The sequence below is a fragment of the Mesocricetus auratus genome, unplaced genomic scaffold (genome assembly GCF_017639785.1).
Source record: "Mesocricetus auratus isolate SY011 unplaced genomic scaffold, BCM_Maur_2.0 Super-Scaffold_100038, whole genome shotgun sequence".
Lineage (NCBI taxonomy): Eukaryota > Metazoa > Chordata > Mammalia > Rodentia > Cricetidae > Mesocricetus > Mesocricetus auratus.
This window is the reverse complement of record NW_024429216.1, coordinates 7871622-7896170: the sequence shown is the minus strand read 5'-3', so window position 1 is coordinate 7896170 and position 24549 is coordinate 7871622. Positions and strand designations below refer to the sequence as shown.

The window sequence follows — 24549 nt, the reverse complement described above, 5'->3', positions numbered from 1 at the left end:
CTGCTACGGGATCCCACGGGCCCCCACCTCGTGCCACAATTATAAAAGCATTGACTTACTGAGACCTTGTTCACGGCTTTTCAGCATATGGTGGGCGTGGCTAGTTTCAATTGGTGGGTGGTTTGCATGTAAGTGGAGGATGGTCCTAATTGGTTTAGGAAGGCTCGGTCCACTGTTGGAGGTGTCATTCCCTAGGCAAGGGGGCCTGAACTATCCAAGAGTGGGTTAAACCACCAAGGAGCCAGGGAGCACACATGCATTTCTCCTCTTTGGACGGTGGGTGTCATGTGACAAGCTGTTGCACATTCCTGACGCCTTGACCTCCCCACAGCGATGGGTCATGTGACTAGCTGTTGTTTCCTCACCCAGACCGCTGCAACCTGGAATCGTGAGCTAAAAATAAACCCGTCCTCCTCTAAGTTGCTTTTTGTCAGGGTATTTCATTAGAACAAGAGTAATAAAACTAGGACACGGAAAGTGACGTCTCTGAGCCTTCATCTACGGCTCTTGAAAACACAGTGAAATCTGGGCTTAGTGCCAGGCATGGTGGTGACCCACACCTTTACCCCCAGCACTCGGGAGGCAGAGGCAGGCGGATCTCTGTGAGTTCGAGGCCAGCCTGGTCTACAGACCAAGTTCCAGGACAGCCAGGGCTACACAGAGAAACCCTGTCTGGAAAAACCAAAACAACAACCACCAGAGTTGAGCGACTGGAATGTGTCTGCGTGGTAGAACGCTTGCCCGGCATGCACAAGTCCCTAGGTTTAATCCCTAGCGCTGCAAAAACAGACAAACCAGCAGCTCCCCGGTAAGGTTAGTGAGCAGACGGGAAAAGAAAAATGTGAGAATGAAGGGGAACGACCGATAATCGCCCAGCCATGCAGTCTGTGCACAAAAGGGAGCTGCTGTTATCTCAAAGGAGGGGGGTGACAGTGCCAGGGAGCACTGGGGAGTCTCAGGGAGCACTGCGGATTCTCAGACAGCATCGGGGAGTCTCAGGGAGCACCGGGGAGTCTCAGGGAGCACCGGGGAGTCTCAGGGAGCACCGGGGAGTCTCAGGGAGCACCGGGGAGTCTCAGGGAGCACTGGGGATCCCCACAGAGGATGAAGGAAGGAATGGGGCTGGGATGGACAGAAGATGGGACGGGGCTGGAGGTAGACAGAGAGTGAGGCAGGATAGAAATGAGGTCAGATATGAGGACAGGAGGGGTGAGGAGTAAAAGTGAAAGCAAGGACTGTGGGGGGCAGGCCTGTCACCCCAGACACTGGGAAGGCTGAGGCAAGGGGATGGCAAGCTCAAGGACTCCGTGCAAAACAAAACAGAAAACTGGGATATAGCTTAGGGGTACAGCCCCTGCCTAGAATCCCTAAGTGAGGGGCTAGGGTGTGGCTCAGTGGTAGAGCCCCTGCCTAGAATCCCCCAGTGAGGGGCTTGGGGGTGTGGCTCAGTGGTAGAGCCCCTGCCTAGAATCCCCCAGTGAGGGGCTTGGGGGTGTGGCTCAGTGGTAGAGCCCCTGCCTAGAATCCCCCAGTGAGGGGCTGGGGTGTTGAGCCTCAATAGTAGAGCTTCTGTCCTAGGATCCACCTGTGAGGGGTTTAGGCATTGAGTCAGTGGTAAGAGATGTTGTCTAACAAGTACCAGGTAATTTGTTCCATGTCTACTACCAAAACTGGATTTTTTAAAAAAAGGAATAAAGTTAGAGGTGATGTTGTAGTTGGGGGTGGAGACACTGATCAGGACTGGAGAGGGCACAAGGTTTAAAGGTGGGGCTGGACAGAAAATGGGGGTTGGGGATGGAGGAATCAAGGGTGAGGAGAGGAGGCTTCCTTTGGGATGAGGAGGGGTGTGGTGAGGATGGAGAGGAAGGGATAGCGATGAGGAAGGCTCGGGGAGTGAGGTGGGATTGGAATAACCATGGGCTCTGGAGTGGTACTAGGTGAGATGCAGTTATTTCTAGAGTGGTGTTGGGAGGGATCCAGAGACGGGGGGACCAGATGGGGCTCACCTTCGGGGTCCAGCAGACGTGCCAGCCCCAGGTGCTGCTCGGCTGTGCGGAAAGCTCTCTGCAGGTTGTAGTTGGCGTTGGACTTGGTGAGTTTGCTGAAGTCCACAAGATCAGGCCTGGGCGGGGGCACAGAGCAGGCGGGCAGCAGGCAGGCTCCAGGGCCGGTGGGTGAGCAGGTAAAAAGACATCCTTACCTGAGCCCCACCCAGGCGAGGGGCACAACCCAGCCAGAGAGGAAAGGCGTGTGTGCTACAGGACCAAGCAAGCAGGTGCCTGAGGCATGCATGGCTCGTTAGGGCATGTGTAAACGTGTATTCCTGTGTACCTATCACTGGGCCAGGCTGTGTGCACAGACAAGTGACTGTCCACATAAGCTTGCAGCGATGAGCCCACAGGACGCCTTCCTGTGTAGTCTACCGGATCATCTGGCAGTACGAATCTATACGTCCCTGTGTGTGTCACATGGGAGCGTGTGTACACATGGTGCCCGAATGTCTTCTTGGATATATTCGCTCACAGTATTGCACAGTGGTCAGGGCGGGTATAGTCATGATGCCCATGTGAACTCGGGGACATTCCTATACACCATACTGTCATGGTCAGTCCACATGTGTATGTGCGTGTGTTTACCTTACTTTTTAACCTACATTCGTCAATTCTCTTTCCAGCGCATGGGTTCTCAGGACATCATGCTTGGTGTCAAGGGACCTTCTGGTTATTTATTTATTTATTTGTTTATTTACCTGTTTATTTATTTATTTATTTGGTTGGGCCTCTCCATGTAGCTCTAGTTGTCCTGGAACTTGCTATGCAGACAAGACTGGCTTGAACCCACGGTGATCCACCTGCCCACGCCCTCTAAGTGCTGGGGTAAAAGGCAGGTGCCACCATGCCTGGATTGTCTGGTGTGTTTGCATTCGGCAATAATGTAGTTTTGGGGGTGTATGTACAGGATGCACACATGTCTACTCCAGTATGTATAATTATGTATATAATATGTATTGGTGTATCGTTATGTAGCAGTCAGGGTATGTAAATGTGGACTGCACACATATGTAGTCGGGTGTAGTATGTACAGCATCCTGTCGTGACCAGAGTGTGAGGTCAGGGACCAGCCCATTTGGCCAGGCCCAGCTCAGGCACATCCTGGCTGTGTCTCTCTGCCTGAGCCTCATTTCTCTGCAGGTGCGTCAGCTGTGAATGGGACATAACGACAAGGTCCTGCCGGGGTCAGTGGATAGTAAAAGGACTCACGGGGAGCAACGGGACGGTGCGTGGGACACAGAAGACATTTGTAAACGTCACCTGCTGATAAACAGGATCCAGCCAGTTTGTGACTTTCCTTGTGGAGAAGGTGTCCGATATCTCCATGTATGTGCCAGAATGGGGACTGTGAGTGAGCACACACACGTGCTGGGAAAAACCGGGCAATGGCTCTGGCCACACCTGAGCAAATTCCTTCCAGACTCTAGGCTGGCAGTTCCCCCGATCTATCATCTGGAAGGCTGTGATGTGGGTGCCGTGTTTTTGGACGCTCAAACCAGAGTTATTTAGCGCCAGGCCCTGGCGTACAAGTGCATGAGTGTGCAGGTATTCAGGAAGCAGGGGTGCACAGGCACAGTGTGAACTCCAGAGTGGATGGTCCACCTGGAATGGGTTCCCCATCACGCCTGTGCGCGTCTGCAGGCTTCCCACATACTAGCAAAGGCTCCAGCGCTGAGCCTCACTTCCAGCCCCTCACTCACTGAAAAACAGATACTCGGCAGTCTATGTGTCCGCTTGTGTGCCGACTAGGTTTTCTGTCAGCTTGACACAAGCTGGAGTCGTCTGGAAAGAGGCAGCCTCAGCTGAGAAAACACGACCACAGACTGACTTTATCTTCTTGAGTAATGATTGAGGGGGGAGGGCCCGGCCCACCGTGGGCACGACCATCCCTGAGCAGGTGGCCCTCAGTTCTTAAGGAAGAGAAGCTGAGGAGGCCATGAGGAACAGGCCGGTACCCAGCTTTCTGCTTCAGGTCCTGCTGCCAGGCTCCTGCCCTGCGTTCCTGCCCTGACTCACAGTGATGGGGTGCGGCCCGGGAGTTGGAAGATGAAATAAACCCTTGCCTTTTAAAATGATTTCAGTCAGTGTCTCATCACCGTGTTAGAAAGCAAACGAGGACAACCGGCATTGGGTCCCCCCACTCTGGGTGCATGCGTGCAAAGGTAATTTTTACAGACAACTCATCTGTCCAAAGTGCACACGTGTCCAGTTGTGGCCTGGGCAAGGGTCTGTGTGGGTCTGTGTACTCTGTGAAAAGCTGAACGGCACATGTGCACTGGGAAATAAGATCCTATGAAGGGGTAAAGGTGAAGAGATATGGGTTTTTGGTATCATCCTTGTGTGTGTGTGTGTGTGTGTGTGTGTGTGTCTGTGTCTGTGTCTGTGTGTGTGTGTGTGTGTGTGTGTGTGTACAGGTGTGAGGATTTGGAGGGTAGGGAGCAGGGCGAGGAGGTACCTGTGCCGGTGAATGAGGGCATTGAAGGCCAGGCCATCTCTCCAGCTGGTGGTGAAATTCTGGATGTTTACCTCAGGGTAACTGGGTGTAGGGAAAAGGAAGACAGAGGCAGAGATGAATTAAGCGGGAAGTGACAGAGAGAGAGGGGTATTCGATGGTATAGAAAGACCAAGGGATGGATGATGGGTGGGCGGGGGGGATAGGGTAGGGTAGGGTAGGGTAGGGTAAGGTAGGGTAGGGTAAGATAGGGTAGGGTAGGGTAAGTAAGGTAGGGTAGGGTAGGGTAAGTAAGGTAGGGTAGGGTAAGGTAGGGTAGGGTAAGGTAGGGTAGGGTAGGGTAGGGTAAGGTAGGGTAGGGTAGGGTAGGGTAAGATAAGGTAGGGTAGGGTAGGGTAAGGTAGGGTAGGGTAAGGTAGGGTGGGGTGGGGTGGGGTGGGGTAGGGTGGAGTGGGGTGGGGTGGGACATGAAGAAAGAAAGCAAATGAGGAAAAATGGAGGCGATGGGGGAAGCGAGGGAGAAGATGGTGGGGAGTGGGACAGGAAGGCAGGACGGGAAGAAAAGAGCGAGGAAGCAGAGGACGGGTGACAGAGAGACACGGAGACAAACTGAGGGACAGGCAGGACAAACAGATAGACCCAGAGGCGGAAGGATGAGAGCACAAAGCCCACCCCCTCCCGTCTGTCCCTCCGCTCCCCCACCCTGCTCTCCACGGGGCGCTGGGGTGTGTGCCGTGACCCTCGTGACCCTGTGACCCTGGTGGACCACAGAGCGGGAGTGGACCACAGAGCGGGAGGTGTGGACCACAGAGCGGGAGGTGTGGACCACAGAGCGGGAGGTGTGGACCACAGAGCGGGAGGTGTGGACCACAGAGCGGGAGGTGTAAGGAGGCCGCAGCACAGCCTCCACGCAGTCATGCGGAAGGATCTCCACTTTCGCTGCCCAGGCTGCAGCGCCCGAGATGGACGGGACACGGGGACAAGGCGGCCGGAGCTTGGACGGGGACGGACAAGGCGGCCGGAGCTTGGAAGGGGATGGACAAGGCGGCCGGAGCTTGGACGGGGACACGGGGACAAGGCGGCCGGAGCTTGGAAGGGGACACGGGGACAAGGCGGCCGGAGCTTGGAAGGGGATGGACAAGGCGGCCGGAGCTTGGACGGGGACACGGGGACAAGGCGGCCGGAGCTTGGACGGGGACGGACAAGGCGGCCGGAGCTTGGAAGGGGATGGACAAGGCGGCCGGAGCTTGGAAGGGGACACGGGGACAAGGCGGCCGGAGCTTGGAAGGGGATGGACAAGGCGGCCGGAGCTTGGAAGGGGACACGGGGACAAGGCGGCCGGAGCTTGGACGGGGACACGGGGACAAGGCGGCCAGAGCTTGGACGGGGACGGACAAGGCGGCCGGAGCTTGGGCACAGGCTGGGGTGCGCGTAGGTGCCTGTTAAATACCCTAAGTGGCAAGATTGGGGGGGTAGAGGGACAGGAGCAGGCGGAGACAGCCCATCTGTCAGCTCTGGCGTTTGTGGGGATTGCTTTTTCTGTCTCGGCAGTCCCGGGATCAAACCCGGGCCCCTGTGCTCTAACGCATGCGCTCTAACGCATGTGCTCTAACGCAGTCGCCTCCGCCACTCCCTGAGGACTCTGCTAGCTTTGCTTTAGAACCTGGCCTCGTTGCTCGCCAAGGCGAGAGCCGTGTCTAATTTGCCAGTTTGGGATAAAGATTTTGACAAAGGACATGCGTTCCTCCATAAGCTGTTGTCGGGGAGGAGCCCCAGAGGCTGCGGCCACACCTGGCTGTGAGGAGGGGGCGCTCACCCCGCTGTCTTCATCTGGCACCACAAAAGCAGAGCGTCTTTGGCAGAGCGGGTCTCTCTGTTGTCCTCTGTCTCGATCTTGATGACTTGGATCTGTGAACAGACAAACACGGTTTCGGGCCCTACCCCTCGTGCTGTTGAAGGCTGGCGGTGCCAGGGGGAAGCTGGCAGGATTCGGGACTGGGAGGATGGTTCTGTAGTGGGCTGCTGTATGCCCACGCTGGGGAGGAAGAGGTCAGCGCAGCTGTTATTTTCCTGAAGACTCGGAACAGCGTGATGCAGGCCACTGTCCTCTCATGGTTAGGCCAGTGTGGCAGATTTCATGGTAATCTCCCTGCAGTTAGCTCCCATGTGCACAGAGAGGGGCAATGGGAACTCCCAGGTCACATCACATACATCCCATGTACTAAGCAAGCACTGTACCACTGAGCCGCACCCCCAGCCTCTCACTGGGGGATTCTAGGCAGGAGCTCTACCACTGAGCCACACCCTAGCCCCTCACTGGGGGATTCTAGGCAGGGCTCTACCACTGAGCCACACCCCCAGCCTCTCACTGGGGGATTCTAGGTAAGTACTCTCACTAAGCTATATTTTCTGTTTTTTTCTTCACAGAGTCCCTGTGCTTGCCATTCTGATCGCTACCCCCAGAGTTCTTTGGTACTTCCAGCAGGCAAAGCTAGTCTCACCTCAGTGTCTCTGCATCTTCTGCCTCTCTCTCTTCTGGGGTTGAACTCAGGGTTTCAAGCATGCAAGGCAGTTGCTTTACCACCAAGTATGCCTCTGCCCAGCACATGTCTGTACATAATTCAGGCGTCAGCATCTCATCCATTTTCTGATCACCATCTAAGATATGTTTTACAGCCCTTAGCTGCTTTAAAATAATCTTTTCTGTATGACTTTGTTCGTTTCTGTAAAGCTTTGCAAAAATTTCTCTTCAGACCTGCCCCTCCTCTACCCAGGACCTATAAGCAGGTCATCTCAGGGTGGGAGGGGAGTAATTTCCTCTGCTTAGAGATAGTCCTTTCTCCCTGCATGCCTGGTGTAGCTATACATTTGTTTACCGCCTGTCTTTCTTATCACATCGTGAGCTCCATAAAAGCAGAGTCTGTCTGTTCATTTCCAGAGTGGAGCAAGATCGCCCGATCTGAGCCACAGCTCCAACACCCAGCTCTGCATAACTCAGAATATTAAACCCATCGTGCTGGGTGTAGAGATGGACGTCCGGGACCACAGCTCTCGGGAGGCAGAGGTCACAAGGATCACGGAGAGTCTGAGGCCAGCCTCGGCTACAAAGTGGGAGCCTGTCTCGAAACTCCTAATAATAATAATTATTGTTGTTGTTATTTGGCAGCTAAGACAGTGCATCAGGTAGAGGCGCCTGCACTGGAGGCCGTGCACGCACACACCCCTCTCACACACATAAAACGTCATTTTTAAAAGCCCACCTCATCGGTAAAGTGAGCTAATTAATGCCACCTAATTGAAGGGTTCCGTGTGTATTCAATGTCAGCGTTTGGAATAGAGTGACGAAGTGTAAACAGTGCGGATATGGTTACAGCAGGAAGAGAGGTCACAGTTATTTTTTATCGTTTTTCTCATTTCCACCACCTGGCTGCAAGGTCCTGGAAGATGGGAGGAAAATTCCCGGGAGGAAGGAGTGGGTGGGTGGGGGTGGGCTGCCGGCTGTGCGGGGAGGGGAGGGGAGGGGGGATGATCACCTGGAAGCGCAGGATGATGGTCCAGACCAGCCCCAGCGTCAGCCTGTGGTTCCCGTCCACGATGTCATGTGACCCCACGTTCTCCAGGTGCACGCGCTGCTCCTTCAGGAACTGCAGGGCCTTGTCCACATTCTCCAGCGAGTGGATCCGCATGCGGCCGCGCGTGGGCCTCGGCTAGGACAGCAGGGGCATTGAGGGATGGGGACCTGGCCGAGAGCAAGGAGCCCTCCACTCTGCCTCTCATAGCCAAGGCCACGCCCCTTCAGTGCCATCCGGGATGCCAGGCTCATTCGATCACGGTGGGTTCAAGGCCAGCCTGGGCTACAGAGTTCCAAGCTAGCCCGCGCTGCAGGGTAAGATGCGGCTTCACATTCTCCCTACCCCCACAAGCCCTTGTTGTTGTTGTTTGTTTGTTTGTTTGTTTGTTTTTGCTGTCACTGCTTGTTATTTCAAGTGAACGCCCCTTCCTGATTTCCTCAAGCTCTAGACTTGGATATACGTCTCATCGTGAAGCTACGCCCCTTTCTGTGGCGCCATACTATAGGACCTTTCCCCTGTGTGGTCCTTAGCTCAGTTCCCGCTGCGGGACTTTGTCCCTGAGAGTTCTGGGCTCTAATCCTTCAATGTACTCGCTGCTCCATCATAATCACACTGCTTGAGATGGCTCCATCAGTCCCCAAAACGCAGCCCCAACCCTTACATCAAGACATTCATATAATGCTGCCTTTGTCTCCAGACACCCATGACCTTGGACTCACCCTACCAACCCAGACTGCTACACAACTGCAGTCCCCGGCTTCGGAGTGCTTCCTGTACAGACAGGTCCCTTGCCACCTCCTAACCTGGCTGCACCATCTAAAGCTTCTCTGACACTCCCCCCGTCCCTGGAGTCCCATCTCTGCAACCGGGCCCTACCCCTCCAACAGAGCAACTCCTCTCTCTGGAGCCCCGCCCCTCCAATAGAGTCACCCACACCCACAACCCATCCCCCTCCCCGCAAGAACCCCACCCCCTCCAAAAAGCCCCTCTCCATGGGACTCTGCCCACTCTAAAAGAACCCGCCTCTTCTACTGGTCCCTGCCCTCAGCAACCTGAATAAGGGATCTCTTACCCACCGTGCCCTATAGGGCTTTCTGCCTGTACCTCAGCCTGATTAGAGCCCTTATTACCCCAGCCCTCAAGGCCTCCCTCACCAGCTGCTCCCCGGACAGCACTTCCAGGAGCCGGGTCAGCACAAACCCATTCCGGAGGTCTGCATAGAGGTCTCCGATGTGGCAGCCCACGCGGGCGAGGTGCGAATTCACCCACTTGGTGAAGGTTTTCTTCTGCACAGCCTCTCGCTCATCTGAAAGAAACAAATACTGCACCCAGCCTTCCCAGGAGTGCCTCGTCTGCCTCCAGCGTCCCTCCACCACCCTCCAATCTTCTGCGGGCCCAAGACTGGGCCCAGGCACCTCCTCCGGCCTGGATGCCTCCCACTACCTGCTGCAGCGTGCCAAGTGACAACACACCTGCTCTTCACACCTTTCCTAAGATACCATCCCCACAGGAAACCTTCCTGACTCGCTATCCTAAGTGACTCCACCCATCCATCCAACCAACCATCCTTCCATACATCCATCCACCCACCCATCCACCCACCCACCCATCCATCCACCCACCCACCCATCCACCCACCCACCCATCCATCCACCCACCCACCCATCCATCCTTCCGTACATTCATCCATCCATGGATCCATCCACCACCCATCCACCCACCCACCCATCCATCCATCCATCCATCCTTCCATACATTCATCCACCCATCCATCCATCACCCATCCAGCCAGCCAGCCACCCACTCACCCACCCATCCATCCATCCATCCACTCATCCATCCTTCCACCCATCCACCCACCAATCCATCCATCCAATATTTGAGTGGCCGCTCTTCTGGCATCGTAGAGGCACAGAAATCTAGCAGTAAGTGAAGGCAGTACACACATGGACACTGGGGAGCCCGGCTGGGCTAAGGATGAGGAGAGTCGAGAAGAGAGCTTCAGCCGGGCGTTGGTGGCGCCGCCTTTAATCCCAGCACTCGGGAGGCAGAGGCAGGCAGATCTCTGTGAGTTCGAGGCCAGCCTGGTCTACAAAGTGAGTTCCAGGACAGCCTCCAAAGCCACAGAGAAACCCTGTCTCGAAAAACCAAAAAAAAAAAAAAAAAAAAAGAGAGAGAGAGCTTCATCCTAGGGCTTTCACTGGCCACTATATGGAGCGTTCATCAGAGGAGGTAAGGACAGTTAAATAGTTAGTGAGACTGGGGAGACCCAGAAGAGCGAGGATGAGGCCAGACCACAGCAGAAACCGCAAGAGCCAGGAAAGGTAGATGAACTGGAGAGCTAACTGGGGTTAAAAATAAAATGGCAGCGCCTGGAGACTTAGCTCAGGGGTAGAGTGCTTACCTAGCCAGTGTGTGTGTGTGTGAGAGAGAGAGAGAGAGAGAGAGAGGAGACAGAGAGACAGAGAGAGAGGAGAGAGAGAGACAGAGAGAGGAGAGAGACAGAGAGAGGAGAGACAGAGAGAGAGAGAGAGAGAGAGAGAAAGAGAGAGAGAGAGGTGCCCACATACAGTGTGATTCTGGATAGCTGTCTCTCTCTTCCCTTTAAATATTTTAAACATCTATTTATTGAATGAAACATATACTATGAGTCAAGCATGAGGGTCAATTTTCTCCTTCCACAGTGTGGGTCTGGGGATCGAAATCGGGTCCTCTGGCTTGCATCATTACCCACTAAGCGTGTGTCCCGCCTCCCCCGTCCCTTCTTCTTCCTTCCATTTTAGGGAGGAGTGAGGGACCATGAGTGCCGGAACACGCATGTGCCACAGTCTGCACACGGAGAGGGTAGAAGACAATTTGTGACGGTCAATCCTTTCCCTCCATCAAATGGGATTGGAATCCCAGGGATCAAACTCAGGCTTATACCAGACAACCTGGCCACTGCACTGAGCCATCTCTCTGGCCCACTTTTATTTTTTTCTTTCCTACTTTTTTTTTCCCTCATGCATTCTGGGCTGGCTTTGAACATGTCTGGAGGGTGGCCTTCAACGCTCAGTCCTCCTCCCTCCGAAATTCAGAAATGACAAACATGAACACTGTACTTGGATATTTTTGTTTCTCTTTATGTAGCACCTTGTAATGTGAGCTATACTTCAATTATTTTATATTTACTTATTAATATGAGCTCTTACTTTGTAGCATGGGCTGACCTTGAACTCACCATCCCTCTGCCTCTCTCTCTCTCTAGACCAGGATCTCCCGCAAGGACCACAGCTGGGATAATCCTTTTGTACTCAGTGTAAAGATGTGTCTCTGTTTTGCTTCACCTGCCTAAGGCACCTTCTGATTGGTTTAATAAAGAGCTAGGTAGGAGAGGATAGGCGGAACTTCCAGGAAGAGATAAGAACTCTGGGAAAGAATCTGAGGTAGGAGATTCACCAACCAGACACAGAAGAAGTCAGACATAACAAGCCATGTGGCAGAATGTAGATTAACATAAACAGGTTAACTTAAGTTTTAAGAGCTTAGTTGGGAACAAGCCTAAGTTATAAGTAATAAAAAGTCTCCTTTTCATTATCCAGGAGCTGGTAGTCCCAAGAAATACCTGCTACAAGCCACCATCCCTAGGTTAAAACTAAAAAGTGTTGAAGTTTGAGTTTACAGGCTGGCATAATGACCTAAACCTGTAATCCCAGAATGACCTATACCTATGATCCCAGAATGTGGGGCACAGAGAAGGATCAGAAGTTCAAGGCCAGACTTGACTGTGTAAAACTATGTCTCAACCTCACCCCACCACTCAAAAAAGCAAAAACAAAACAGGTGGCCAGGCATGTTGGAGCACACCTTTAATCCCAGCACTCAGGAGGCAGAGGCAGGTGGATCTCTGTGAGTTCGAGGCCAGCCTGGGCTACAGAGTGAGTTCCAGGACAGCCTCCAAAGCTACACAGAGAAACCCTGCCTTGGAAAACCAAGAAGAAGAGTAAGCACTGAACCACTTCTCCAGCCCCGCATTTGGTTTTCTGAAACAGGGTCTCACTCTGAGGCCCAGGCTGCCCTTCAATTCATCCCTTCAACCCTTGTCTCGCCTCCCAAGTGCTCTCTGCTCATTATAAATGCAGCTACTGATCACTGTCTGTCTGTTCCATCTTTCAACTTCCAGCGAATCTGTATTTCATAACGAAAATGAAGCAAAAATTGCATCTCGGCTTTCCTATGCCTTCCCCAACTCCTACAAGTTAGAAAGCCACAGAGCATAAGATAGAAAGGGATTCATTGAGTGCCTTGTTGGAGGCTCCCTGGGACGGGCTGCTCACTCAAGGCTATTCAGGAGGGAACAGACGTCAGAGCCCTTCCCACCATGTGCAGGCGACTCTCTTTGTCACAGCAGCTTAGCACACACAGTCCCATCCCCAAATAATATCAGTCACAACTTAAAGTTTGCTGCTAGCTCAAAAAAAAAAAACCAAAGCGTATTTCCAGTCTATTTTTCCATACCATAGGAAACCTGCCAATAATTACCTTTTATCTTAAAATACATTTTCTTTTTCTTTTAGTGCCATTGGAGATTGAATTTAAGACCTCCAGCCTGCTAAAAAGTGTTCTACCTCTGAGCCACGCCCCCAGTCCCTCACTGGGGATTCTAGGCAGGGGCTCTACCACTGACCCACACCCCAGCCCCTCACTGGGAAATTCTAGGCAGTAGCTCTACCACTGAGCCACACCCAGCCCCTTACTGGGGGATTCTAGGCAGGGGCTCTACCACTGACCCACACCCCAGCCCCTCACTGGGGAATTCTAGGCAGTAGCTCTACCACTGAGCCACACCCAGCCCCTTACTGGGGGATTCTAGGCAGGGGCTCTACCACTTACATATATACCTCCCAGTCTGGGCATCTCCAATTTTGACCCCTGCTTTATACTAGCACACTGTGATAAGAAATTTCCAAATCCACAACATTTCCCCTTTTGAAGTCCCCATCTGCGTGGTCTAGGATAGATTTCAATGATTACAAACCAAAATAAATAAATAAAGAGAATTCATCACAGATCTTGTTCCTTCAACCTTGAATTCCCACAATCCTAGTATTCTCTAGAATCTATTAAAAAATCTCAAGTCTACTCCAAATTCCTCTTTACAAAGGGGAGGCCCACAACTACATTCCCAGAACTTGAGGGGCACAGGTAGGAAGACTGTGACAAGGTCAGGGCCAACCTAACCTACAAATATCAGGCCAGCTAGAGCTGCATATCGTGACCCTTTCTCAAGGGAAGACAGGCTGAGGGAGGGAAGACAGCCTTGAGAGGCCATGGATCTTCTGGTCCGTCTCAGGCCTGAATCTATTTGTCAGTGGTGGGCACCACTCTGGGGTTGTACTGAGTTTCCCTTGACTTCACGGTTATGCCAAATCCACTATCGGCATGAGGCTGCGGTGTAGCTCACTGTCGTCCCATTGAACCCATTCGTGAGCCCATAGGCGTATGGTGGCAGGTTTAAAAGGCATTGAGGTTAAGTAGAGAAGAGAGAGTCTTCTCAATAAATGGAGCTGAACCAACTGAACATCCACATGGGGGAACAACCAGTGCCTCTGACCCATGTGTCACACAATAATAAATAATCAGCACCATTTGTTTTACAATCTAAATATGGGAACAAAAGTCTCCCTAACATTGGAGTAGTCAAGGATTTTTGAGTTGACAATTTTAGGGATTGAACCTAGGACCTTTCCTGTTCTGATCATGTGCCTAACTACTGGGTCCAGCCCTTCACTGGGGCATTCTAGGCAGGGCACTACCACTGAGCCACACCCTCAGCCCCTCACTGGGGGATTCTAGGCAGGGGCTCTACCACTTGAGCCACACTCCCAGCCTCTCACTGAGGAATAATAGGTAGAGGCTCTATCACTGAGTGACACTCCCAGCCTTCTTTTTTTTCCTTTTTATTTTGAAACAGTCACAATAAGTTGTGCAGGTTGACTTTGAACTAATTTTGCTGCCCAGGCAAGCTTTGAATTTTTCGTCCTACCTCTTTAACTTCCTTCCTGAGTGCTGGGATTCTAAGCCTGTATTACCACACCCTGATCTAATTTTTATTTTTGTTGTTGTTTGGGTTTGTTAGTTTGTTTGAAAGAGGATCTCACTATGTAGTTCTGGCTGGTCCTGAACTCACAGAGGTCTACTTGTCTCTGCCTCTGCATCGTGTGACAAAAGGGGTAGCCATCACACCCAGCCTGATTTGCTTTTTCTCCTTTTTTATATTTATTTCTTTTTATTTTCTGCGTATGGATGTCATATCTGCATGAATGTAAGTTGCCATTTGCATGCCTGCTGCCTGAAGTGACCGGGAAAGGGTGTCAGCTTCCTTGGACCTGGAGTTATGGAACACTGTAAGCTACCATGTGGCTATGGGAACTGAACATGGGTCCTCTACAAACGCATAAAGTGCTCTTTACCATTGAGTCGTTTGAGCCAGGCATTGGTGGCGCACGCCTTTAATCCCAGCATTCGGGAGGCAGAGGCAGGCAAATCTCTGTGAGTTCGAGACCAGCCTGGTCTACAAAAATCTAGTTCCAGGACAGGCTCCAAAGCCACAGAGAAACCCTGTCTTGAAAAACAAAAACAAACCCAAAAGACAAAAGACCATTGAGTGGTTTGTCAGTCCCAGGACTGCCCTCAACTTGCTTTGTTGAATTTCTGATCCTCCTGCCTCTGCCTCCCAATAGACGGGATTCCAGGCCTGAGACTACTAGACGGAATCCGAAGATTTCTTGCATAAGACACTAACGGTAGAGGACTATCCCTGACCATGCTTGGGTTTGTCGTACTCTTTCCCGAGCATCTCTCTTGCCTTACACCTCCATGCTTGAAATCTATGCTAAAGTGCTGGGGGCCAGGGAGCGGCTCAGTCAGGAAGTGTCCGCCACACACACACACACACACACACACACACACACGCACACACACACACACACACACACGCACGCATGTGAGGACCTGATTGTGATGCATCAGAACGTTTGTTGGGAAGCTGGCCCCTTCAATGTGCACCTGCAATCCCAGCACATCCACAGGTTCAATGGGACACACTGTCTCAAAAACAATGAGGCGTAGAGTGAGTGAGGGAGACACCAGATGTCCCCCTCACATTGTTGAGACAGGGACTCCCGTGGACCAGACTATCCTCAAACTGACGGTGTAGCCAGATGTGACCCTGATTCTCCTGCTGCTACCATCCAAGTTCTTTTCTTTTTTCTTCCTTTATTTGAACACAAAGTTTCTCTGTGTAGTTCTGCCTGTCCTGGAACTCACTCTGTAGTCCAGGCTGACCTCAGACTCAGGAATCCACCTGCCTCTGCCTCCTGAGTGCTAAGATTAAAGGTGTGCATGGCCGCTGTCCATCCAAATTCTGAGAGTGCAGGGGCATATGACTACGCCTGACCTTATCTTTCACATGATACTGATGAGAATGGAAAATGATTTTAAAAAGGAAAAGATAAAATAAAATTGTCCATTTCCCCTAAAATCAGGTAAGCACTGGTATAACTTGACTCTGAAATGTCTCCCAGTGTTTTGAACTCTTGCTCTCCAATTAGTGGTGCTCTTTTTTTCCTTCCTTCCTTCCTTTCTCTTCTTTTGACTTCTGGGGTTTTTTGTTTGGTTTTGATCACAGCAACATATAATATATATATATTTATATATATGCACACATATGTGTATGTATATGTACATATATGTGTGTGCCACATATAACATATATAAAATATATAATATATATGAATATATAATCACCATTTGTAGTCCCAACCTGAACCAACTCAAATGTACAGCAACCGGCCAACAGATAGACTGTGGTGTGTCTACACTGTGGAATCTTACACAGCAAGGCAAGGAACTAACTGTAAGTGTAGGACATCATGGATGAAACTCTCAAGCGTAATATTGAGTGAATGAACCACAGACATAAAAGACCGCAGCACTCGGGCACGGTAATAAATGTCGGCGATCCTAACAGTTGGGAAGCTGAGCAGAATCACTGCGAGTTTGAAACCAGCCTAAGCCACAAAGCAATACACCATCAAAAGTCACGTGGGGTTCATATCTGTAATCCCAGCACTTGGGAGGCTGAGGTGGAATACATAGCGAAACTTTATCGAAAAAGAAAGGAAGAAGGAAGGGACAAAGAAAGAAGGAGGGAAGGAAGGAAGGAAAGAAGGGACAAAGAAAGAAAGAAGGAAGGAAGGACAGAAGGATGGAAGGATGGACAGAAGGACAAAAGGAAAGAAGGACAAATGGAAGGAAGAGAGGAAGGACAGACGGAGGGAAGGAAAGACGGACAGAAGGAAGGAAGGACGGAAGACAGGGCTAGTGAGATGACTCAGTGGGTTAGGGCACCTGCTTGTACAAGCCTGATGACCTGAGTTCAGCCCCTGGAGCCCAGGTAAAGCAGAGGAGAGACTCCGCAGCTGCCCTCTGACCTCCTCATGCCACGCATGTCATAGTAAGCACACCTACACATGACCTCGTGCACACAAGCAGAAAATAGAGTCTGGAGAGATGGCTCAGTGGCTCGGAGCACTCGCTATACGATCAGGAGGACCTGAGTTTGGATCCCAGCATAAGGAGCCAGGCATCCTGTCCATGTCTGCAACCCCAGCTCTGACATGACCAGAAGGCAGGATTACCATGGCTTTTGTCTTCAAGTCTGGTTCAGAAAAAGCAAAAGCCTAAGGTCAGGAAAACGCTTTCCCTCAAAAGACTAAGTAGAAGATGACAGATGAGCATACCCAGCGCTCTCTTCTGATCTCTGAGGGGTATTGCGTGCACACACACATACACATGCATACACACAGACACACATATACACAACCTGAAAGCAGAACATTCACATACATAAACTTGTTTTATTTTGATTTGGGGTTTTTGGTTTTTCAAGATAAGGTTTCTCTGTATACGCCTGGATGTCCTGGAACTAACTGTACATCATGTTGGTCTCAAACTCAGAGATCTGCCCAACTCAGCTTCCCTAGTGCTGGGATTAAAGGCATGTGCCACCGCTACCTAGTACACATAAACTTTTTTATATTAAAAATTAAAACACGGGCTGGAGGGGCTGGAGAGATGGCTCAGAGGTTAAGAGCACTGACTGTTCTTCCAGAGGTCCTGAGTTCAATTCCCAGCAAACACATGGTGGCTCACAACCATCTGTAATGAGATCTGGTGCCCTCTGCTGGCATGCAGGCAGAAGACTACATACACAATAAATAAATAAAATATTTGAAAAAAAACCACAGCAACCACACGGTGGCTCACAACCATCCATAATGAGATCTGGTGCCCTCTCCTGGTGTGCAGACATACATGGAGGCAGGATGTTGTATTCATAATAAATAAATAAATCTTTAATAATAAATAAATAAATAAACCACAGGCTGGAGAGATGGCTCAGAGGTTAAGAACACTGCTCTTCCAGAGGTCCTGAGTTCAATTCCCAGCAACCACATTGTGGTTCAAAACCACCTGTAATGAGATCTGGTGCCCTCTTCTGGCCTGCAGGCATACATGGAGGCAGAACACAGTATACATAATAAATAAATAAATCTTTAAAAAAATTTAAAACACAAGCCAGGAATAATTTTAATCCCAGCACCCAGAAGGCAGAGTCAGGTGTATACACAGAGAAACCCTGCCTCAATTAATTAATTGTTAATTAATTAATCACACTGATAGAGGACTATCCCAAGAGCCAAACAACTACCATCCTTGGAAGTTCAACCACGTCAGACTGCAAAAGATCACCTCAACTGAATTGTGACTGTTGGCTTACCTCCCAAGGGGGGCAGAGAACATCCCAAGAGACCCCCTCCCACCTGACTTTCCAACAGCTCCACAGCACGATAAATGTGACACTGCCCTAGCTGTACGTGGCCTGGGAAGACTGGCAGGGGACTCTGCCTATGGGACAGCCAACATCCCGGGAGGGTAAGGACTTCACAGTGGGCCTTTTGGAGTGGAGCAGCCACACGGCTCTAACTGCCTCCTCACCTATGCTCTGTACATGAGTACATCCACTGGTACCCAAGGATGAGCTGTGGTGGCATCACATGGCTTATCATTGAGACCCTAGGGAGGGGACAGACATTGTTTATGCTTTTCCCCAGGGAAAGAATTTTAACCACACACACACACACACACACAAACAGATGAACATACATGAATGCACACACACACACACACCCAAAGACTTAGGCCAGCAAGACGGCTCAGTAGGTAACCTGAGTTCAGTCTCTGGAACCCACATGATAGAAAAGAACAGACTCCCACAAATTATCCTCTGGCCTCTATACACATGCAGGCATGCACCCAGAGCTACACAGAGAGATTCTGTCTTTAAAAAGAATCCTGCCAGGCAGTGATGGCACACGCCTTTAATCCCAGCACTCAGGAGGCAGAGGAAGGAGGATCTCCTTGAGTGTGAGGCCAGCCTGGTCTACAGAGTGAGTTCCAAGACAGCCATGGCTATTACACAAAGAAACCATGTCACGGGAAACAAAACAAACAAACAAAAAAATCCTGCTGAGGACTGGAGAGATAGCTCAGCTAAGAGCACCGGCTGCTCTTCCAAAGGTCCCGAGTTCAATGCCCAGAAACCACGCGACTCATAGCCATCTATAATGAGATCTGGTGCCCTCTTCTGGCCTGGAGGCAGACATGCAGACAGAACACTATACATAATAAATAAATCAATCTGCTGAGCAGTGATGCCCAGCACACTCGAGAGGCAGAGGCAGGAGGATCTCTGAGCAAGTTCTAAGACAGCCAAGACTACATAGAAACCCCCCTCCCCCGTCTTGGGAAAAAAACAAACCATCACCAACAAGATGCCACAGTTCCGTGAAAATTGTGCGACCGCACTGCCTCACCCAGCAGTCCCGAGTCCCGGCTCACTAATTCAACTCAAGTAAATTAGAACTAAGACGATTCTAAATCAGTCCATTGAGGGACACCGGCCATTTTTGGAGTGTTCACTAGTCATGGCTACATGAGGCACCGCAGATACAGACCCATCTCCATCGCAATGGGAAGTTCTCTGGCAGAGCTAATCAGAGAGGAGCGGCTCTTCCAGACTCCCAGCCATCAAGACTCCCAGGCCCTGGGAGACACCAGAGCCACTGAGGCCCCTCCCAGTGCCTTACGTCCCTCCATGCCTCCAGCCTTCTTTTTCAGGTACCTGCTAAGGCCTTGATCCGAGAACACTCAAAGAGCGAGGCCGCGGTGGTGTTAGCGGCTGCAGGGGGCTCCCGCTCCCAGCCCCGATCTGGGCTCTCCCAGCGGGCCGCAGGGTTGTTGTTGTTGGAGGCTGGTGGGCCCTCCATGTTGTCCACTTCCCCTTGAACTTGAGCCATTGGGGGCGGCGAGGCCTGCGAATGGGGAGAGAAAGGTTTAGTGCAGGAACCGGGCTGAGCTCGGGGACCCACTTCTAATTTCCTCAGGGAGAGCATGCCCTTGTACTCAGCTCCCTGCCTCGTTCTGGGCTCCTCTGTCTGTCACATGAGAACAGCAATAGTACCAAAAAATAAATAAGTAGACAGACCCTGAAGGTTTAAAACACCAATAGTGATGGGCAATGCCTGTGACCCCACAGTCGGGAGGTTGAAGCAGGAAGAGCGGGAATTCCAGGCTAGCCTGGGCTATGCAGCTAAATTTCTGTCTCAAAGAATCAAATAATAGCAACTAGAGAGGTGTGCTGTTCAGGAGCATACCGACCTGAGTTCAGTCCCAGGACCCACATAACCAGCCAGACATAGAGTGGGCTTGCAACCCCAGCGCTAGGGAAGAGGAAACTGGCTGCCTGCCTACTCAGTGAGCTTCCTGCCAAGCAAGGGACCTGTCTCAAATACAAGCTGTACATCCCCTGAGGGATGAAACCTAAGTTGATCTCTAGCCTTCGAAGGCATCTGTACACATGTACCTAAACACACACACACACACACACACACACACACACACACACACACACACACAAAGGAGTTCTTCAGACAGGCTTTATTTGGACAAGTAAGATGTCACCACACATGTAGTATCAAATAATAACAATAAGCCAGGCCAGGCATGGTGGAGTATTAATCCCAGGCATTTAGAAAGCAGAGGCAGGGGGAATCTCTGTTAGTTCAAGGTCAGCCTGGTCTATAGATAGAGTTCCAGGACAGCCAGGACTACACAGAGAAACCCTGTTTTGAAAAACAAAAACACAACATGTTGATGTGTGCACACAAACATGCAAACACACACATGTTCACACACACACACACTGGGCCTGGTGAATGATGTCTATAATTCCAGCACAGCACTTGGGAAGCTGAGGCAGGAGGATGCGGAGTTCAAGCCTCAGCTACCCAGCAAGTTTAAGACCCATCTGAGCTACAGAGAGATGGGCTGGAGAAACGGCTCGGGGGTTAAGAACACTCATTGCTTTTTCATAGGACCCTGGCTCAGCTGCCAGCACCCACGTAACTGCCTGTAACTTCAGTTCCAGGGGAATTGGCTTCCGTCAGCTCCTGCCCACACGCTGCTCACTTAAACTCAAGCAAGGAAATACATGCAACATAAAGAAAATAAATCACTGAATACTACTACTAAGTGATGATTTCTTTTTCTTGAGGCAAGGTTTCTCTGTATTGTTTTGGAGGCTGTCCTGGAACTCGCTCTGTAGACCAGGCTGGTCTCGAACTCACAGAGATCTGCCTGCCTCTGCCTCCCGAGTGCTGAGATCAAAGGCATGCACCACCATTACCACCCAGCTTTGGATAAATCTTTTTAAAAAATTAAAAATTGAATTAAGTCACCATAATAACAACACTGGTCACTTCATAGAGCAGCGGTGATGAACCCGTGTCAGTGACTACTACAGCTCAGCAAACAGTCATTGCGTTCTTGGGACAACACTAACACTTTTGTTTGCAGAACTCCCCAATGCAGCAGTGGCAGCAAGAGTAATCATATCAGCCGGGCGGTGGTGGCGCACGCCTTTAATCCCAGCACTCGGGAGGCAGAGGCAGGCGGATCTCTGTGAGTCCGAGGCCAGCCTAGTCTACAGAGAAGTTCCAGGACAGCCAGTGCTGTTACGCAGAGAAACCCTGTCTCAAAAAACAAAAGCAAACAAACAAACATACAAAAACCTTTCATCATTAGGCCCATTTTACAGAGGAGAACACTGAGGCATGGAGAAATGTACTCAGTTGCCTGAGTTATACAGCTGAATGAGCAGCTGGGACTCAAACTGAGTGTATTAATGTCCCCAAATGTTCACCCCTGTAGTCACTCACCACCCTTTGTGTAACTGTTTTGTTCTCCAACTTCCTGGGGAAGAATGGTCCATGGGTTCTAGGGAAACATCCTTCCCTTTGACCCTGGCTTTCAGTATGCGACTTGTTTTGACCAGCAGAGTTAACTGGAAGGTACTAGCGGGCCAATCCCAAGCCTTAGACACAGGAGACTGCTTGGGTTAACTGTAATCTTCGACTAGAGTAGGTCTAGGGCCACAGACTCTCCAGAAAAGCCAGAAACAGCCAACGATGCCCCCATCACTGTGACCCTGAGTGTGTCCAGCTGAGGCCTGCCGAACTGAACCATCAGGTCTGACCTAAATTATTAAACTCTTGATGGCTAAATAAGCTTAGCGTTTCAAGACAGTGAGTAAGGTGGGGGGGTTTGTTACACAGCATTCCAGGAGCAATAGCTGGCCGATGCATTGTCTGCCTCCAGAATCCCGATACATTATAAATACACACTTGACAGGGGTAAGTGACATCAAGTATGTCTCCAACACAAGCCCCACATACAGGCCTCGTTCTAAGACTATAAAAACAGAATAGTGCACTTCTTTTCAAAAGACCAGAGAGCTGCAAGCTCAGCAGAGGTTAGGATGCTATGCAGGTTGTAAGTTGTAGCCAAGGGCAGATCATTCCTTTTGGTGGACACATTACAACATTGCTCTCCTTCCCTTCTCCCAGAGAATCCCGTAAGCGACCCCAGGTCTACCTACGACTACCAGCGTGACTTCAGCCAAGTCAACTGCCCTCTCTGGTCTTCACTGAATCATCTGAGGAAATCCTAAGGCTGTCTGAAGATGGGATGAGCTGCTCACTCAGCAAACACACTGTGTGCTCAACACGTCTCTCTCCTTGCTGTTCTCTCCTCTCAGAGTGCCCCAATATACCCAGAGCCTCACACTTCCGGGCGACCACTACTGAGCCACCTAGCCAACCGCCTCTGGGTTTTCACCCTTTGGTCTTAGCAAGTCTGGGGCTCTGCTCACTAGTCAAGAAGAGGCAGGTTCGACACTTTCTCCTGGTTGTGTGGAAACCTGGTATCTTGATCTCAGTTTTTCTGTGCTTTGATTTCCTTCCCGGTTAATGGGTGGTCACAACTGTTTCCCCAATGGAGGATGCTTGGGCCAGAGGAGGCGCTGAGCATTTGGCGAGCTCTCTCCGGGGCCCAGGGAGCAGCTCTGGCCTTTGGGGGCGGGGGATGCCTAGCAAGAGGGGTCCGCTCTAGCAAAGGCCATGGGGCGCCGATCCGAAGCTTTAACCCTTCCAAAGCCGCGCCTCTCTGCCCCTGTGGTCCGGTTGCCATGCGGAGGGGGGGGCCTAGAAAGGACAAGGCCTTGGGGTGACCCATGCCGGGCTCAGAGGCTGGGCTAGGTGGGGGTGAAGGGTTCGCTGCGCGCTGGATCCCAAGCCTCCACCCGGCTAAATAGATCGGTGGGCTCGGGCCCGCCAGGGTGCGGGGGGGATGAAGCTGGGCCAGGTGGGGAGACGCTGGGGAAGGGCCGCCACCCGCACGGCCGCTCACCTGGGCGCCGTCCGCCGATGCGGTCCCCGATGCTCGCCGCGCAGCACCGCCCTCCCTGCGGCCGTTCGCCGCCGGGCCCGGCCCGGCTCTGTTGGGCCCCGCCGGCCCGCCGCTCGGCCAGATCCGCATGCGCCGCCGTCGCCGCGCCTCCCCCACGCACCGCAGCCGCTCCGCGCGCCCCCGGGACCCCTCCCGCACGCCGCCCCGCCGCCCGCCCGCCCGCCCGCGCTGTCACACCCCGGGCCGTCACGCGTGTGATGCACAGCCGTGCTCGCGAGCGCTCGAGGCAGCGTCACGCACCCCCACGCTGCCACTCACACACGGCGGGCCTCCGGCAACGTCACACACGCGCGCACACACCCTCTCCACGCGCGCACTCTCGGGGTGGCAGCCACACGGTCAGCTGGAGGGTTTTCCTCTCTGGGACGTGCCCTGCAGGGTCGATCTCCGGGACACCCTCGGATGAGCCTCCCCCCGGAGTGTCATACTACGTAGTCACCCGTTCAGAGGACAGTGTCCTCCCTGCAGGGCCGTCCTGTTACGATAAACTCGGATACAGTGGCCACAATGTCAGGGTGGCATGAAGTCGCCTGAGCATTGCTCCAGGATGGCACAGTGCCCTGCAGGGGTCAGTTAAGGTCACCACCACCCATGCTGTCACATGCGGTCACCTGGACAGTATAAGGTGCCCTGCACACACTGTGACACACACACGCACACACACACACATATGTGGCCACGACCACCAATGCGGTTGGCACATGCAGTCCCACGTGGCACACGGTGCCTACACTCCCAAGGTGTCACAGAGTGTCTACACCCATGCACCACAAAGTTCGCAATCACGCAGTCTAACGCACTGGAAATGTCACACTCACTAGTTGCCCAGACGCAGGGGATGACACGCGCTGCGCGGCCACACTACCCGTCTGTCCTAGCTTCAGACACAGAGAACATCACCGTAAACGTCATGCACCACCACACGTAAGTGGGACCGTGTCATCCCACACCCACACAGGACACATGTGGTGGTGTCACAGCCAACACCTCACACTCACACCCTAGCACGTAGGCTGGCCGAGCGTCCCCTCACAGGATCACCCCACGGTCGCCAAACAGCAGCACCATTGGCTTCTCACACAATTCACATCATGACACACGCCATGGGGTAGGATGTGGCCCACACCACGCTGCCCCTGTGGTCCCCCAGGGTCACACACCGCACGCGCACGCCCCCCTTCCTTGTTGGGAGGAGGCTCTGGTGGAGCCAGTACCTAACTTCGGAGCCTAAGTGTAGGGGAAGGGGGCGTGCGTAAGGAGAGCGCAGGGGGCGTGGCTCCCCGGCAGGCCCCGCCCCGCCCCACCCACTCAGGGTGGCTGGCTCTGGGAGGTTGAGCGCCGAGTGCCCCGCCCACTCCCTCCCTCGAGGGGGCGTGGCCTCCACTCCTAAGTGCCTATCGGAGAAGAGAGTCTGAGAAAACACGATCTGGCTCCCGCCCCGCCCGCTCGGGGGCGTGGTCGGCTCAGTCCCGCCCTTTGGACCCCGAGGGGCCCCGCCCCGCCCCACCCACTCAGGATGGCTGGCTCTGAGAGGTTGAGCGCCGAGTGACGGACTGCCCTAGCC

General features: G+C 52.2%; 1 protein-coding gene across 1 annotated transcript in view; it reads right to left on the bottom strand.

Annotated features, from left to right (window-relative positions):
- The window catches only part of Sptbn4 (spectrin beta, non-erythrocytic 4), an 84497-nt gene extending 61478 nt beyond the window's left edge, over nt 1-23019 (bottom strand). The window contains 7 exon segments of the mRNA XM_040734700.1: nt 2007-2122; nt 4507-4587; nt 6320-6411; nt 8037-8210; nt 9230-9381; nt 19303-19492; nt 22926-23019. Of these exon segments, the coding sequence (XP_040590634.1) occupies nt 2007-2122; nt 4507-4587; nt 6320-6411; nt 8037-8210; nt 9230-9381; nt 19303-19477 (790 nt within the window). The 5' untranslated portion in view covers nt 19478-19492; nt 22926-23019.
- Between the last annotated feature and the right edge of the window lie 1530 nt (nt 23020-24549).